At 39.4% G+C, this 16,386-nt stretch overlaps 1 protein-coding gene across 4 annotated transcripts in view; it reads right to left on the bottom strand.

Moving 5' to 3' along the window:
* The window catches only part of SLC12A4 (solute carrier family 12 member 4), a 40,654-nt gene that overhangs the window by 13,167 nt on the left and 11,101 nt on the right, over positions 1-16,386 (bottom strand). For 3 of the 4 annotated variants that reach the window (XM_017741029.1, XM_017741027.1, XM_017741028.1), the window contains exons 2-10: positions 13,388-13,482; positions 11,952-12,083; positions 5,903-6,049; positions 5,298-5,352; positions 4,833-4,963; positions 4,159-4,400; positions 1,891-2,105; positions 805-969; positions 626-724 (exon numbers count right to left, since the gene is read on the bottom strand). In XM_017741029.1, the coding sequence (XP_017596518.1) occupies positions 626-724; positions 805-969; positions 1,891-2,105; positions 4,159-4,400; positions 4,833-4,963; positions 5,298-5,352; positions 5,903-6,049; positions 11,952-12,083; positions 13,388-13,482 (1,281 nt within the window). Of the gene's footprint in view, positions 1-625; positions 725-804; positions 970-1,890; positions 2,106-4,158; positions 4,401-4,832; positions 4,964-5,297; positions 5,353-5,902; positions 6,050-11,951; positions 12,084-13,387; positions 13,497-16,386 lie in introns of those variants that run through there. The other variant, XM_017741030.1, reaches the window with a different exon arrangement.

Below are 16,386 nucleotides of genomic sequence, written 5' to 3'. Positions count from 1 at the left end.
TTTTTAATCTTCTTTGTTGATAAATTGTCCTTTAGGACACCAAGAGCTAGATAAAGCTGAAAGATCTTGGCTCATCTCTTCTTTAGCAGGAGAGCAGAGATGAACACAGTCTCTCCTAAGCAAAGCTCCTGTCATCCTAAGCCCTGAAGAGCTGAAAAAACACTTGGGAACATTTAGTCAAATTTCTGACTCCAGTTTATCTTGTCCTAAAATGTTCAAGAAAACCTATACTCCTTAAAGTCATTCCAAAAAAAGGCTATTTTTTTTAAAAAAAGGAACTGAAATTTATGAACTCTCCCATTAAAGCCTCCCCTCATCTTAATGTTTCACTGCAACCTAAAAAATCCCAAAAATCTCCAAGTACACCACCAGCCTGAAAAGCTATAGATCACTGTGTAGCAAAGAACAGCAATGGGAATGCAGAACAGAACCCACAAAAAGGGGGATGGAAAATAACAGGATAATAATTAAAGTTGTTTCTTTCAGCTCAAGGACTGATGTTGTACTGTTTGGGTTTTTTTTTTCCCACTGGCCAATCATACTTGCACTGACAATTTGGTGACCTGAAAGCAGCTCCACAAATCAGATACAATGTACCAGCACTCCAGTAATTTTAAAAGGATACAGACTAGTGATGTGGTGACAATGGCGAGAATTGTTCCAACAGGGATGGACTTCTGTGCATCTTTGAGGTCCCCTGACCTGTTTGAACCAGCCATGATACCTGAAAGTACATTTTGGTAAGATCACAGGGTGGGAGGAAGCTCAGAGCCCGAAGAAGCCCCCTCACACCAGCATTCTCACCAGTCACTGAAGGGAAGAATATGCCAACCAGCACCATGAACGACGTGGAGATATCTGACAGCACATACAGGTGCAGGTTGTTCTTCTGGCTTGCTACATCCACAGAGGGCTGATGTGCTCTCTCCAGTATCTCTCCTTTCTCCAAATAGTTGCTCCATAAGTTGTCTTCAAGGTTATCGTCACACCACAGAAAAGAAAAGCATGTTTCAGTTCAAACCCGTTCTCATTATAATTGGTTTACAGCTGAGGATTACAAATGCAGTTCAGTGATCAACACAAAACCACAAATACGTATCAATAACCTACAGAAGTCTAAGCAACTTACCCTTCATTATTACTAAATGGAACATTCTTTTAACCTCATACCCATTTCAACCCAAGGAAATACACCGAGTATTTTTATGAGCCACCATACCACACAGTAGCTCAGAGAATGCAAAGCAGCAATATTGACCAGTTTTCTAGACAGAAATGGGTTTATTCTTCAGTCAGTGAAGAATTACAGAATTATATGTTTGGCATTTGAAATTTCACTAACAAATGCTGAGTCTTCTTGTAATCTTAGAAACTAGACTGCTGGTTTCTGAGAAAATGGGAACCCTCAGGACTCAGCACCTGCACAAAGCAGCTGCTCAGGTGTTCCTTTCAATAATGAACACTTTTCAATTATGCTTTATTCAGAAGTGGGCAAAGAAGGAGACACGCTGTTTCTATACAAGTACTCTTCTTTCAGGGCATAATCTTAACCTGTCTAAAGTGGAGAGCTGTCACTACAGAGTTCTGATAAATTTTAATAATTTATTAATCTTAGTATAACTCATAATTACAGCTGACTTCATGCTGAAATTATGAGATGAATAAGGGAAATTGAATCAATTTTACAGCAGACAAGTGCTGTATCAGGACAAAAGTGCCATCTCCTCTTTTGAAAGGTCGTAAGACTTGACTTTCTTTATTGAAGATAATTTTCTTCACTGTAATTATGTTTCTTCAGTCCCTCTTTCTTAACCAGCAGGGAAGAGTTTGACCCATTTCAGCTGCTCAGCATGCCTCCTCTTAAAGGGAAAAAAAAATGTTCTACCATACCTATTAAAATGCCACTAGCAGCTCCTGGAATTCCTGCTATCTCCGAGACATTGTTCATTAGGAAATATTCATCACAGTGTTCAGTGGTTAAGTTTGTGCTGTGGCAGAAGAGCTCCCAAAGCTTAGAGGCCACAGTTATGTTATCCTTAACTACAGTTTTGGCACAAACATCAAAGTGATCTCTTGACAGAGTCCTGTTGCCCAACATGCAAATCCTGGAAGGGAAACATGAACACCAGTGTTATTGGATGTTACTGGAAAAATGAACATATTGCCCATATTTATTCTTTTACATCATGTGGAAACTTCAAGTGGCTCTAGTTTGCTACATAATTTCTCACCTTCAAAAGGATGGTGGTAGCATGACAAAGACTGTATATGCTCCTTTTAAGGGCCACAAGTATAAAGCTACTTTTAGGGAGAGGTATAAAGAGCCACGTCAATGTGATTTATGGAATTTGATTGATTTATCTTAAACAATGAAAGGGATCAATTAGGACACTTTTTGTGTTTTTTGTTGTTTGGGGTTGTTTCGGGTTTTTTTATTAAACAGAACTACTGGAGTGGAAGAAATGTGAAGAGTACTAGAATTTAAATTACTAGATACTTAGAATATCCAAAGATATTTGGAATCTCATTAACTCAGTTTCTATATCGCAACACTTGAATGACCCCTGACATTTTAGATTCAGAATTAGGAACATATATTAAAATCAAAATAAGGAAAGATTCTTCTTATCAGAAGATACTGTGCTTAATTGCTAAAATCCTCCACTGCCTGTTGCGTTTTGTCTAACCACAAACATCACTTAGTCCAGCACTGAAAAATTTTTAATCCACTTGTCCAAAGACAATTCCACAAGACAGTGATCTAATGTAACAGCTCCCTGCTACTTAAAGTTCACTCAGCTTTTCTTCCCACTGTCAGAAAACACCCACAGGAAAAGAGTTTCTTCCATTTTAATTTTAATTCCATTTTAATTGTTTCACAGGTCTTATTGATCACTGAAAACAGGAAAATGGAAAACACAGGGCCATTTTTGCATGGTTTGCAGGCCTGTGAACTGTAGCTTCCAAGAAGCCTTCCCTTACAAAATTAAAAATAAATACACTATCTTGTTACTTCAGGGGAAAAAAAAAAAGGAGGAATACAGTCCAAGAAGAAAGATAGAGAAAACATTCAAGAACAATCTAAGAGATAATGAGGGGGATGCAGAGACATTGTTTTATTTTTACTGCTGTAAACCTTCGCTGTTCTAAAACGTTATAATCACTGGGCCTTAAATATCCAAAGGGAAGACTTGAGGGCTGCAAGTACTTAGTTATGGTCAAAGCATTTCAAGATGTGAATAATTATGCAGATCCAACTCCTCTATTTCCATTCCATTCATCTCTTTTCAGCAGTATCAGAAAATACAGTTTGCATTCCTGGTAAAACACATGCATCCACATTATTGCTGCTCCAGCTCCAGGTTCAAGAAGCTGATTTCATGTTTAGCAGCCAACATGCCAAGGAGCATGTGTTGGGTCCAGAGCAGGCTCCTCACAGAGCGGGGGAAGTTTTTCTGGAGCCTCAGCATGGCCCCACATCACACTCCCAAGACCTGCCCAGTTTACAGTTTGCATTCCTGGTAAAACACATGCATCCACATTATTGCTGCTCCAGCTCCAGGTTCAAGAAGCTGATTTCATGTTTAGCAGCCAACATGCCAAGGAGCATGTGTTGGGTCCAGAGCAGGCTCCTCACAGAGCGGGGGAAGTTTTTCTGGAGCCTCAGCATGGCCCCACATCACACTCCCAAGACCTGCCCAGCTCCTCAGCAAGGAGCTGACCAAACCATGAATTTCCAACCATGAAGGCAGTGTGCTGTGTCTGACTGGCCTGGGGAAAAGGGACCTGCCAAACTGCTCCCTAAGAACTGCCACAAATAACCCAGCAACACTGTCACTCAAATATGAACAGCTGCAGGCCAAGAGACTGGATTGTCTCTGCAGGAAGCAGAGCAGTGTCAGCCTCCATCAGCCTCATGAGACTTCCTTCTACCAAACAGTTTAAAACGTGCAATCGTGTCTTCATTTTAGCCTAAGAAACTTCTCTTCCATGAGCTCTGCTCACTGTCATTATACACAGCTAAAAATATTGGAAGTAGTTCACAAAAAAAGGTATCTTCAACAATGTATCAGGCACAAGTTCTAAGTAACCTACATGATACCCCAGCTTCCAGACCCACAGGCAAAGCTATAACCCACATCCAGAAATATTACTCACGGAAATTCAGGTGGATCAAAGATGGACTTAATAGCTCCAGCATAAATGGACAGGATGGATATTACTACGCAGGCCAAGAAGAGCGAAGCAAATTTGTTCACATACTTCACACCTACGAACACCACCACTGCCATCAGAATTAGGAATACAGTGCCATACACCCTCATGTTGTTCAGCATGGCACTGGATGCATCATGGGCACCAGATGGATGAAAAATTGCTGCTTGTGGCACAATATATGTCTGAAAGAAGAGAAAGCAAAAGCGAGTTGGAGGAACACCAGCACAGAACTCTGTCTGGAATCATATACCTATACTAGAAATGTAAATCCATTTCCATTCCACAACATGCTCTTCACTGGGAATCTTTTACAGGAAGAGTCAAGAGATAACAGCCCTTTCTATGTCAGCAGTACAACTGAGCCAACTTTATCAAAGATGGAACATGTGTCTTGGATTAAGTCACACTTTCATCTGTCAGAAGAGCTCCCAGTCTGGATACTCAGAGCATGCAGCTTCCAAAGGGAAGCACTAGTGGTAAAGAATTGGACATCAAGGAACTGGAGACCTGCCAGTCTCTTCCTGTAAATGTGTATGCAAATATGGGACAAGAATACTGGGGCACTTTCTATATGTTATTTGTCTTCAAAGCAGGAGTACTCTGGTATTACTCACCAATAAAATCTCAATGGCACCAAGGATATACATGGCTCCTGCAAATGTTGTTCCCAAGTAAAAACACAGCCCTACAGCTCCACCAAATTCTGGGCCCAATGATCTAGATATCATGAAATAGGAGCCACCAGCTGTGAAACAAGAAAAGTGAGAGTAAAATTATAATTTATTGCTATAAAATTTTAAATATTCACAAAAAGAATACAACAGAATTACATACAGTCCATCTGCTATTTTGAGGTTCAACTGAAGTATCTTTTTTTATTGGCACAGGGGTAAAAACCAAATAAATTGATCTTTAACCTGATAGATACTAAGAAGAAATACTAGATATTAATTCAGGCTTTGTATTCTGGATTAAGCAAATTTCTCTGGAATAAAATCATGTTAACAGTTTATAGCAAATTAGGTTTTGGGTTTTTTTATATTTTTAACACAGCTGAGACACTTACTAACTACACTTACCTGGAACAACACCATTTGTGGCAATTGCGCTCATTGATATGGTTGTTAACATAGTCTGGGGAAAACAGGGAAAAGGAAGCAATTGTGTCAATAACACTTTTTAAAACATAACTTATTATCTTGATAAAATACAGCTGCCACTGCATATATGATACAGTATTTCTATTTATTCTGTCTGTCATTATCTAAAAGAAAACAAGGACATTTTTTCTGAGCCATTGAGACTTCTGTTCGAGATGGCCCCTGCTTTATCAGGTCAAACAATGGGTGTCTGCAGACAAAGCAAGATAAGAGAAGGCAGGTGTCCCTCCATCTGCAGAGCTACAATTCCAACAAAGGCTGGTCCAGCAAAGCAGGCAGGCCTCACACGGGGCAGGCATGGAAAACAGCTATTTGCTAAACAGACACTCTTTATAAGACTATACTTATAGTAGATACAGTTTGTCACTTTAGAAGTAACAGTAAAAAAAAAAAGTTAAAAAAAATCCCGCAGCTACAAACATGACAGAGGTGTCTGGCATAAATGTGACTTTTCTTTACACAAGCACCTACAATTCTGCCTCTCAGTAGTTTCACAGAGGTTATGTCACATGCATTATACTTACACAACAGCAGCAAAGCAATACAATCAGGAAGGACTGAAGAACTCCAGCCATTCCCACCATCCAAGTCAGCCGAAGAAAGAGAATAACCCCGAAGATATTCTGCATGCATGGCAAATATACCCCCATCAGGGTGCCCATGCTGGGTGACTGGAAAAAAAAAAAAAGTTGATATTCATTAACTGAAATTATTCAGAGCAGAGATAGCCAAAAAAGCCTTAAAGTTCAGTTTTTTAAATGGTAGAAACCTGGGAAACATAAGGTAGACACATCCAAATACTGTTGTGCTGGATTTCCACAAAACACAACAAACTCCAAAACCATGAATTTCTGAACAAAATGCTGATCCTGTCATATATTGAAGTAATTATCCTCAGTATTTAACACTGACTACTAACAACAGGAGATATATTTATTTGGGTTTTTTTAGATCCATAGAGTTTCTAGTATGAAATGTGTCGAGTGCTGCAGACCGCAAGTAAGATAGAACCTTACCCTACTGCCCGGAGTTCAAGAATTAGTTTCAAGGAAAACCTACTTTTGTCATGTTACAACTAGAAAAGATTTGGAAGCAATCTGGACACATGATGTATTTTATTCCATTTTATATATTCCATGTAAAACTAATGGTTCTACCCTTTCTTAAGTTCAATGTCAGCATCAGACTCTGAATTACTTTTGACAGCAACTGAGAAAACACAAGTTGCATGATTTCACAGGAACTGCACGACTGGCCTTCAGCATAGCATCCTGCAGAATAAGTATCCAAAATAATGGCATCAAAGTGCCACTGGGAAGGGCTTTATTCCAAAGAATATAAAAATGTTTGTTGCATTGGCACACCTGGCACCAGCACCATTTCAGAGTCCCAAATCTCTGTGGTTTCCTGCCAAGACATTTCATTGCTTCTGCTTTCTGAGATTTCCTTTTGCATTTAAAATTATACTGAATTCTAAAACACAGGAGGAATAGAGTGTCACTTCTGAAAGGCTCATCCCTTTTCATACTCCCTTCTATAAATAAACATAAATTCCAAAACACATTAGATAGACAGCATTTAAAGAAGCCCTTGAACAATCATTCAAATGAGAAGGATATTAAAGGGAGGTGACAAAACTTGTTCAAATTTGACTCCACACAGCATTAACTAGATGCAAAAATAAATAGCACCTTTATAGACAAATTAAGTCATGAACCCAAAGCAACAGCACTTAAGGCAAGCAACAAAATGTCTGCCAAAAACTTTACATAAGGTAATTCAAGAGTGTATTTCAACACACAAAGCAAAATCCTTAAAGAATCACATGTTTATAAGATCACCAGGTCAAAAGCAAACAAAGAATTTAGTGCTTCAACTTGCAATTACATGTTACAATCCAGAATTTCCTCATCTGTACTAGAAACCTGCCCCGCCAGACATGAAACAGAACTGTGCCCAAGAACATGATCTGAACCTTTCTTTGTTAGAAGTGCCAGGAGTTGCTGACTGAGTTTTCTGAAGTCAGCTTTGAATTCCTTGTGTGACTAAAGCTGAAACAGATCAACCAGACTTTGTTCATACACACTACAGCTCAGGTGGACCTCCTGAAGGAAAGTGAGCAACAGAACCATGTGCTGAGGGTTTGCAGTGGAGCTACCCTATGAGACCTACAAGCATGGGGCTAGAGCTGTTCCTCATATGTTCCAGTGCCATAGTACCAAAAAAAATTTAATTCCCTAAACCATCACCTGCCATTTTATAAAAATTACCATCCTAAATATCTAACCTGATCAGCTTTGTCAGGATTATGTATGAGGACAAAAGGAATTGTCTTCTGATAGTAACAAAAATGACACTTGTTACGTAAGTGTCCTGATCAGGGCAAGGTAAGGATTTTTTACTGAGTTATTTCAGTGCTATAGTTGAGGAGGATCTTCATGGAGTATTGTTTATAGTGTACTTATTTCCTCAAGGAAGGGAAGGTTTAGATACTTTTGATTCTAACTGTATCTTTAACTGCAAAAACATAAACTGAGAAAGGACTAAATAATGTTGCCAGGCACTGCGCATATTTTGCCCAGCACAGGGGCTTCCTACTGTCACATTAATGCACACTTTCCCTCTCTAGGACACATTCCACATAATTTTATCATTATCCATCTGACCATTCTTCCATCAGTCACTCCCTCACAACATCTCTGAACCCATCAAGTGAATTTTATCAGACATGTGGGTATCTCAGGATAAAGGCGTCAAAGAGTTTGTCAAAACTGGCATCTGGGAAAAGAAAAGAAGCCCAACCTGTTGCTTCTACACAGGAGAAGCAACTGGACCACACTTACTGTGTTTTCTACATGACAGTCCTCCACACACCATGAAAGCAGGTGAGATTTCAGCCTGCCCTTTACACACCTGCCAACACCAGCTTTCTTTGCACAAGAATCCACTTTAGCTCAGCTCTTTCCTGTCTTCTGACCTATGTGGTCCCTGCAGCTTTGCTCCACTGTTCCATCATCTTCTCCCCCTCCCTCTTAAGTGGCCTCCTAAGCCTATCAAGTTACAAGCTCACTTTGACCACAGAGGAAGAGAAATTGTGCATTAGTTGTACATTTGTGAGACCACTGCAGAGCAGAGCAGCCTAGGAAATGCCCAAGTGTCTGCCCACAGCCAAAACTCAAGCCACAGTATTACTAAGTGTATCTCAGGCATAAGTTTAGTCTAGATTTTCTCAGCCCTGTGGAAAAAGAAAATACAAGAAAGAATGATCTACAAATATTACTTGAACCACCTTGACCACAGAAAGATTTAACCACTACACACCAATAACCTGCAGTGACTTGACCCTTTTTTATAGCATCTAATCATCACTGAGTGATACTAAACCAGTGCTGAAGTCTCAACAGAATGTGACCTGAAACAAGGGTATTATTATGTTCAGCCTCAATAGCAACCACATGAAAAAATGTAACACCCTGTGCTGCATAAATGAAATAAAAGAGAGACATTTTGAAGAACACTGTTTTAGAACAACTAAGAAGGGACAGAAAAATCTCGAAAACAGTCTCAATTTCAGTGATGCAGATCATGTTTCTGCTCACTCTCATCAGCTGCACACATAATTTATGTAAATATTGATCTGAGTCTGAAGGACACTATTTCCATTGTGCCAGTGTGATGGGTTATTAAAGCACTTGGCTGCAGGGCTCAGGGACATTGATCAGCAATGACACCTCTCACGGTTCTCTATAGCATGAGGACAGACAGCAGCACAGAAATGAATTGCCCTGTTAAAGATACATGAACTACAACAGTTTATCTAATTTTTTTCCATCATGAGAAGGGGATATTTCTATAGCACTGTGACTGTTAAGTGCTTTATTGTAAGACTGTATTTAGAAAAGAATAAGCAATCCAATTTCTACCATATTACATTGGAGTTGTGTCAATTTTACCTGACCTGTACCTAACACGGAATGCTACTATCAAAAGTATTTAGTGGGGTTGCTGAAACAGGATAATATGTTCATATTAAGATGTCTTGCACTGAAATGATTTGAAAGGATATGATTTGGCTGGCATGTCTGGCATGTCTGTACTCACTGAGAGACATGTCTTACCTGCTAAGAGAATTACAGTCACTTACTGAAAGGACTGCTTTCCTCAGTTCCTTTTTGAATATCAGATCTAGAGCCTGCTCATCTGCCTTGCTCCAGCTCTTGCCTATGAGATGCCAGTTCCAGCAAGTGACAGGCAGGTTATTCTTTGTCACACCAGCTGAGCACTCTCAGTGCAGCACTCAACAACGGGTGGGTTAACAGTGGTTTAACCACTTAAAACAGACCTGCTGGAGGACTGCCAGACTTCTGTTCTCATGCTCAAATGGGAAAGATAAGCTAACAGCAGCACAGTGATTTATACTTCAAAGACCATTAAAAACAAATATGTAGAAGAATCCCATTTGCACTGTTTCTGAATACCTTCAATCCATACCCTTGTCCAGTTACTGCTTTTGAATTTTCTGGGTTTAATGGTTGTAATTATTGGCCAAGTTTTTCAGTCGTCTTATATTCTGCAAGATGTTTAAAATTTTATATTGCTCATGGCAAGAGAGGGAGAAGAAATTCAACCTGCAGTTACAATATTGCAGCTGATGTAATTTATCCCAGAGACCGACATGAAGACAAAGGTTCACCTAAGGAAACTGCAGTGTTTACACAGAAAACACTGAGATATTAATACAGCATGATACTGTCACTTTTGGAAAGGTTACCAAACCCACTCTACAGAAAATATCTGTGAAGTCTGTGAACACACATTTTTGAGACACGGGAAAACATAATGCAGGAAAACCCAGTTATTAAACCTGAACTCCATTTTGTCACAGAAGCAAAGCTTTAATAAAGTTAATAGTCCTTTTTAATGGCTGCAAACAGCTTGAAAATATGCAAACATAAATCACACCTAGATGTAGAAATATTAAGACCACACAATCATGGTACTCCATCAGGGACTGAAAACAAGTTCTCAGTTTTCTGGTATTTGCCCCATTTTTACCTTGTGAAATTTTATATACATTTGCTTTAGCCAGCTGTATATTACAGTCCCATTGCCAAATTCTCCCAATTCTTCTTCCATCACAGAAGCTTGCAGATTGGTCTGCATCTTACCCTAGTACTCTGGTCAGGCAATCAATAAGGAAATAAACAGCAAAAGTGATCGGAACTTCCTCAAAATCACAAGGACTGTATCTATTGTATCCCTCACCATTCTACTTTTGTTAGGGAACTAATCAATCTGCTTCTGATAGCAAGAGGGTGAAAATTATTTTAGATTATGCAATAATACCATATTAACAGCTGATGCCTGCCATTATTCCCACCAAAAGCATGCTAAAACAGAGATGAGGTGACATTCTTTATTAGTAATGTGAAGGTAAAAGCTTTGGACAAGACTCAGACATTAATACAGTAACAAGTACCACACAAAAGAAAATCATAATTAAAATGCTTAAATTACGTTTTTAATGTCAGCTTATAGGACCAGAATGCAGCTACTTCACCCAGACAACCTTAGCTCAGTCCTGTAATGATGTCTCATTAACCACAATATTGCAGAACTTTAGTGCATGTGGTCTCAAATAAAACTGAATTTTAAGCTTCACATTGACAAAACAACTTTGTTATCCCCAGTGTAAAATTGCAGAGTAAGGAACTGGAGTGTGAGTAAGGGCATTCAGCTTGGGGTAACATGCATGCTCCTTGAGAGCACTGCTGGTTTTCAACATTATCACTGCCATCTCTTTCTGAAATGGCTCAAACTTTGTAGGGCAGTGCTATAAAACCTGCAGAATTCAAGTGCTATCTTTTGGAAACCTTTCTTTTGACAGAATTTGCAAGCAAACTGACAAGCCTGCAAGCCATAAAATGCAACCACACCATTTGCAGGTGCAGCAGTAACCAAAGCACCTGCGGCACTGCCAGAGGAGAAAGGAGCAGTTAAGCACTGCCCTCCTGAGAGAAATCAACTACCAACAATCACACCTCACCTGCTACAGCCATTCCAAGGCCAGCCCAAATGGGCCAACCATCTAAATGCAGATCCTTTGGGGCAGAATTCAGTTGCCTAAGTGTCTGACACCAGAATGACTCCTGAGCTGCCCCAGGGTGTCAATCTGACCTCCACCCACCACTCTAGACAGGTGTTGTCTCCTGCAAACCTTGTGTCATTACCTATCAGGCTTCTAGAGATGTGTCAGATACCACTGGGCAGCTAAAACAGCACTAGGAAAATGCTGGGTGACTGTTTAGTTTTAATTTGGATCCCACTAAAAGCCTATCTCCTTCTTATCTAAATCCACACCGAGTGTAAGGAATTGCACTGTAGCGCACAGTTTTAACCACCACATCTTCTCCGGTAGCAGCTGGTTCCCTACAGGTTCTATGTCATTTCTTTGCAACACTGTTGTGGCTCCTGAGAGAGGTTAAGAAAGATCAGAAAGGAGGCCAGCTCCCCAAAGATCACATAGGGGATCATCCCATTCATCAGTTGCCCATGGAGAGAATCTTTACTTACTTTTGATACTTTCTTCTTTGATCCATCAGTACTTTCTGCTTCTTCATGTTCCTTGACACCTTGAGTAAGATTTGTGTAGTTGACCAACTTGCCAAGCAGAGATGACACTTTTGGTCGTATATCAAGTTCTTCCTGTGGAAAAAGACAACAAGTCAACTTCTGCAGTTCACAGCATTTCTGAAGGGTGGCTGGGATCATGCCTTCCTGGGCATGCCTGAGGCTACCAGGGAACACACCAGGAAAATCATCCAGGGAATGACAGAGTATTTCACTGTGCCTGAACCACTGATGAGAGGTTTTAATTTTCTGAAAGGAGGGCAACTCTGATAGGAAAAGGCTATGCCAAAATGTCTGCACCATATGAATCATTCTCCTTAGGTGCTGAAAAGCGTAATTACAGCAATAAAGAAGTCAGAGCCTTGGAACTGTAAGAAAATGAATGTGTACCTTGCATGCATGTCTAACATCAACTTACATCAACAGATACACTTTTGAAAAGGTCAAGTTGCCAAACAAATCAGAGATTTAGTGATTAAACTCTGCTAATTCTAGACATGTATGCAGTCTGATAATTTTCCTGTTTTTCAAACTATGTTATCTAATTCATGTGGATCTAGACAAAATTCCCAAAAACCACATGTATGGAAGGCCTCCCACCTTTACACTCATCCCATCCAATTTCTGTTTCTGAAAGCTCAAGAGGGGAGAGAAGAAAAAAAGCTCCAGAACAAAATCATTCCCTTTCCCTTTGAAATTAAAAAGTCTTGCATGTCTTGTAGCACAATAAGGAATGCATGGTATAGAGAAACAACCTTCCACACAGGAAATAAAAACTAGATGAGAAAGATTTCACTGTCTGCAGCTTTATCATATCTTTAGGTATCACCTTGAACAGTTTCTGGTGGGATCAGTAGCATTATGTGCTTTGTACATGATGCAGAAACTGACCCCAAATGGGGTCATCCTTAAGGGATGCCATGAGCCAAGCACCCCTTTTCTTATTCCTTCCTCTGATCTGACCTGCAGTTCACATGTTTAAAAACCTGATTACAATTCCTTCCAGAAAGGGGTTGAGGGATTTTCAGCACAGCAGCATGGCCTTTGGGATGCTACTCCCTCTACTTAGTCCCACAGAAGAGCCTGCACACCTGGTGTGGCCCTGTGCCATCACTTATGGAAAAGGCTCCAGCATGAGTGTCTGCCCCTCCTTTTTTCCAGGTGGATACCGTTACACAGAGTTATACCTCTGCCTCACAGACCCAGGGGGTCATCATACCTGAGCTCTGCCACCATACAGGATCTCTCTGCCTGCTGGTACCTCTGACAACAGATGGACACCCACAAAAAGGCATATTGGGGAGAAAGATGTGCTCAATCCCTCCCATCATGGAAGATCACAGATCACATCAGAAGTATAAAAAACAGCTAGAAATTACCTCAAACAAGGCCAGATTTCTGTCATAGTAATCACCTCCCTTGCCAGCTTCTGAACTGCTCAGGAAAGGACTATTTTCTTTATGGTTGCCATGACCTGCGAAGAAAAAAAGAAGCAGGTTTTGATAAGCAGAGAATGAGACTTTGTAATCTTGATGAATCCATAGGGAATAAACTCATTTGGTTAATTGAATATGTTTCTTTTTAGTATCTCAAGTTATATAATGCTAGCAATATCAAAGGTGTTACTCTCAAGGTAGAGTTGTTTCTACTCCTCTGTTTCATTAAAATAGAATAAAAAGTCACCTCAAAGTAAAATTTACGAGTGGGGTCACAGCTACAATGCTGTATGTGCCTTTACTCTCTAGTGCTCACTTCTGTAACTGTTTCTTACACAGAACAGTGACAAGCACTAGGGCAGTTCCTCTGCATTTAGAAATCCCTACTAATGATAACAGCAACCTTTGAGCTGTATGTCCGACCCAATCAGATACATTTAGTAAGACTGAACACTTCAAAGACTAGCTTCTCTAATGACAATACAGGTAAACAGCCCCCAAAGCACCTTTTTAGTTTTTAAATGCTGTTGGTTGTTCACTATGCCCACTAATCCCAGACATTCAACACCCTCATTATGATTTTACCCTTACAGTGTTTTGAATATTTAAGGCTGTGCATTCGTCAGGCTCCTTTTATACTTTTAAATTAAAACCAGAGCATTCACATATGCAATGAACAATGTTTAAAAAAAGGATAGCATGGAAGATCAGTAGAGCAAGTAGTAATAAAAAAAAAAAAATAAACAACCAAGGGCACTATAGTTTAAAACAACCTCTGAGGGAAGAAAAAAAAAAAAAAAAAGATTAAATTGATTTCTGTCTTCAGAAGTTCTTGGACCTATGTCTCCCATTACCCTCTGATCAACAAACAAAAATTCTTTTCTTTTGCCCGTACCTCTTCACTCCCTGCTCCCTCAGCCAGTACAAATGAATGATTTCCAAGAGCATCTCCTTAAGAAAGGATTAATCCAAGGAATACTTTTTTCTATTTACAAAAGTAACCACTGTAGAAATTAAAAATGAAAGAAAAAGAAACTATTATCTCAAATGAAAATACTGCAAGTTAAAATATTGTACACTGAATACACCAAAAGCGAGAGATTAAACAGCTGGATTTTTTGGTGCATCTTTTCAGTGATTATGGTAATCAATTCAACAAGGCTACACTAAATTATCTGAATAAAATTCAAGTGAAAACATCTCTGCATTTTGAAATTTGAATCAACTTACAAAATGAACCTAACAGGCAAAGAGAAGAGTCCTCCCCTACACATAGTCATCAGCACAAACCACACTGTTACAAAAGTAATTGTTATAAGCCAAAAAATTATGAGAACTTTCAGTCCTACTCTTACTGAGGGGCAGGGATGCATAGAAAGCAGCACAACTTTCTGGAAATTGCTGACAGGTGCTTTGAACAAAAGTGTTGGAAAAACAATATTCACAAAGAACAGAGGGATTTTTAAGCTTCTGTAAGTAAATACTTAGCTGACCAAAAATATATGAAAAGAGCTGCCTATGGTGTTTATGTACCTACTGCCTTTCTCACAGCTCTGACAACTAACCCCAAAATGTTAATGAGCAGCTGCCTTAACAAGTGGGCTCAGCTTATCTGCTGACCCCACCCACACATAGGAGATGCTCACTTTGCTGTAATTGTAGAATTTTTTACACTACTAGGAAAACATCAGTAAGCTTAACAACACAGCTTCAAAATCAAATGGTTATCAACTTCAGCAAAGGTAAAAATCTGCAAAAACTGCTTGCTTGCTGTATTTGTTACGCCTATACTGGAATATACCAGATCAATTTTGCTGCAGTGCATGCTGCAGTCCCCCCATCCTGTTGCGGTTAAAGTACATTTGCAGTTTTTGCTGAGGAAATGGAATTATCTGCCATTACCTTTACTCATTAAGTTTGACACAAATGAAGGTGCAAATTACGACATCAACAGAAATACTGTCTGCTCTATTCTTCAGTGCTCTGGTCTCTGCAGTATCTTCTCACCATTACACTTACCAAACACAGCAAGGTCATGAGCAACCTTGGCTTGTTTCCTCAATTCCTATATGCCCTATATAGGAAATCCTATATACTAGATAGGAAATCCTACATATACTAGCTCTGGTGACTGAATGTTTGAAATATCAGCTGGGGGGAGTGGGGTGGGAGGGGTTTAATCAGCACGTGATTTTTAAAGCAATTCTTTGCTTTCTTAGTTTTCCTTCTTCCATCAGGAACCCAACCTTATCACTGTGTCAAGTCAGTATAATGGATGTTCTTGTACTTGTAACGCTTACAGAAACTCTCAACCTTTTTATGTACAAATCCCACTGTTGCCAAGATGCAGTCATACATTTAATCTCGTTTTTTTAAGCAAGATGATAATTGCTTTGCTCTTTCAAAATGCTCTTGTTACCATAATCCACATAACCTCTCCTTAGTTAAGAAAGATTACTTCATACCATCTCCCTGAGTCTGACAAAGACCAGTGACTTAAGATGAATCTTCAACTTAATTGATACTATTTTTTAGATGCATCTTCATTTTACCACTGACAATTTTTCACAATTGGTCTGTTCAGAAGACCTCTTTCTCTCTCTAAGAGCTTCCATCTTTTCTCTCATTTTCCATTTACAAGTTCAAGCATCACTCACACCCTTTCCCTTAGACTTTCCTTCCCAATTTGACTCCTTGGCATGCTTGCTTTATACACCATCCTGCACACAGGAAGCCCAAACTTAATAGAAAATTCAGTAGAACTAGTGACTGGAAATATAGTATTGATTTTGCAATTGCTAGGGCACATTTTCCTCTTGATGGTTCAGATGATAGAGAAGTACAACTGGCTTTTTACCACATTCACAGCACTAGCTCCATTATCCTGAAATAACATACATATGAATTACTGCAGACAATGCAAAAATAAAAGTGAACCTTCC

This window comes from Corvus brachyrhynchos, unplaced genomic scaffold (genome assembly GCF_000691975.1).
Source record: "Corvus brachyrhynchos isolate BGI_N302 unplaced genomic scaffold, ASM69197v1 scaffold26, whole genome shotgun sequence".
NCBI classification, from domain to species: Eukaryota; Metazoa; Chordata; class Aves; order Passeriformes; family Corvidae; genus Corvus; species Corvus brachyrhynchos.
The sequence above is the reverse complement of the archived record's forward strand: the minus strand, read 5'-3'. Positions and strand labels throughout refer to the sequence as shown.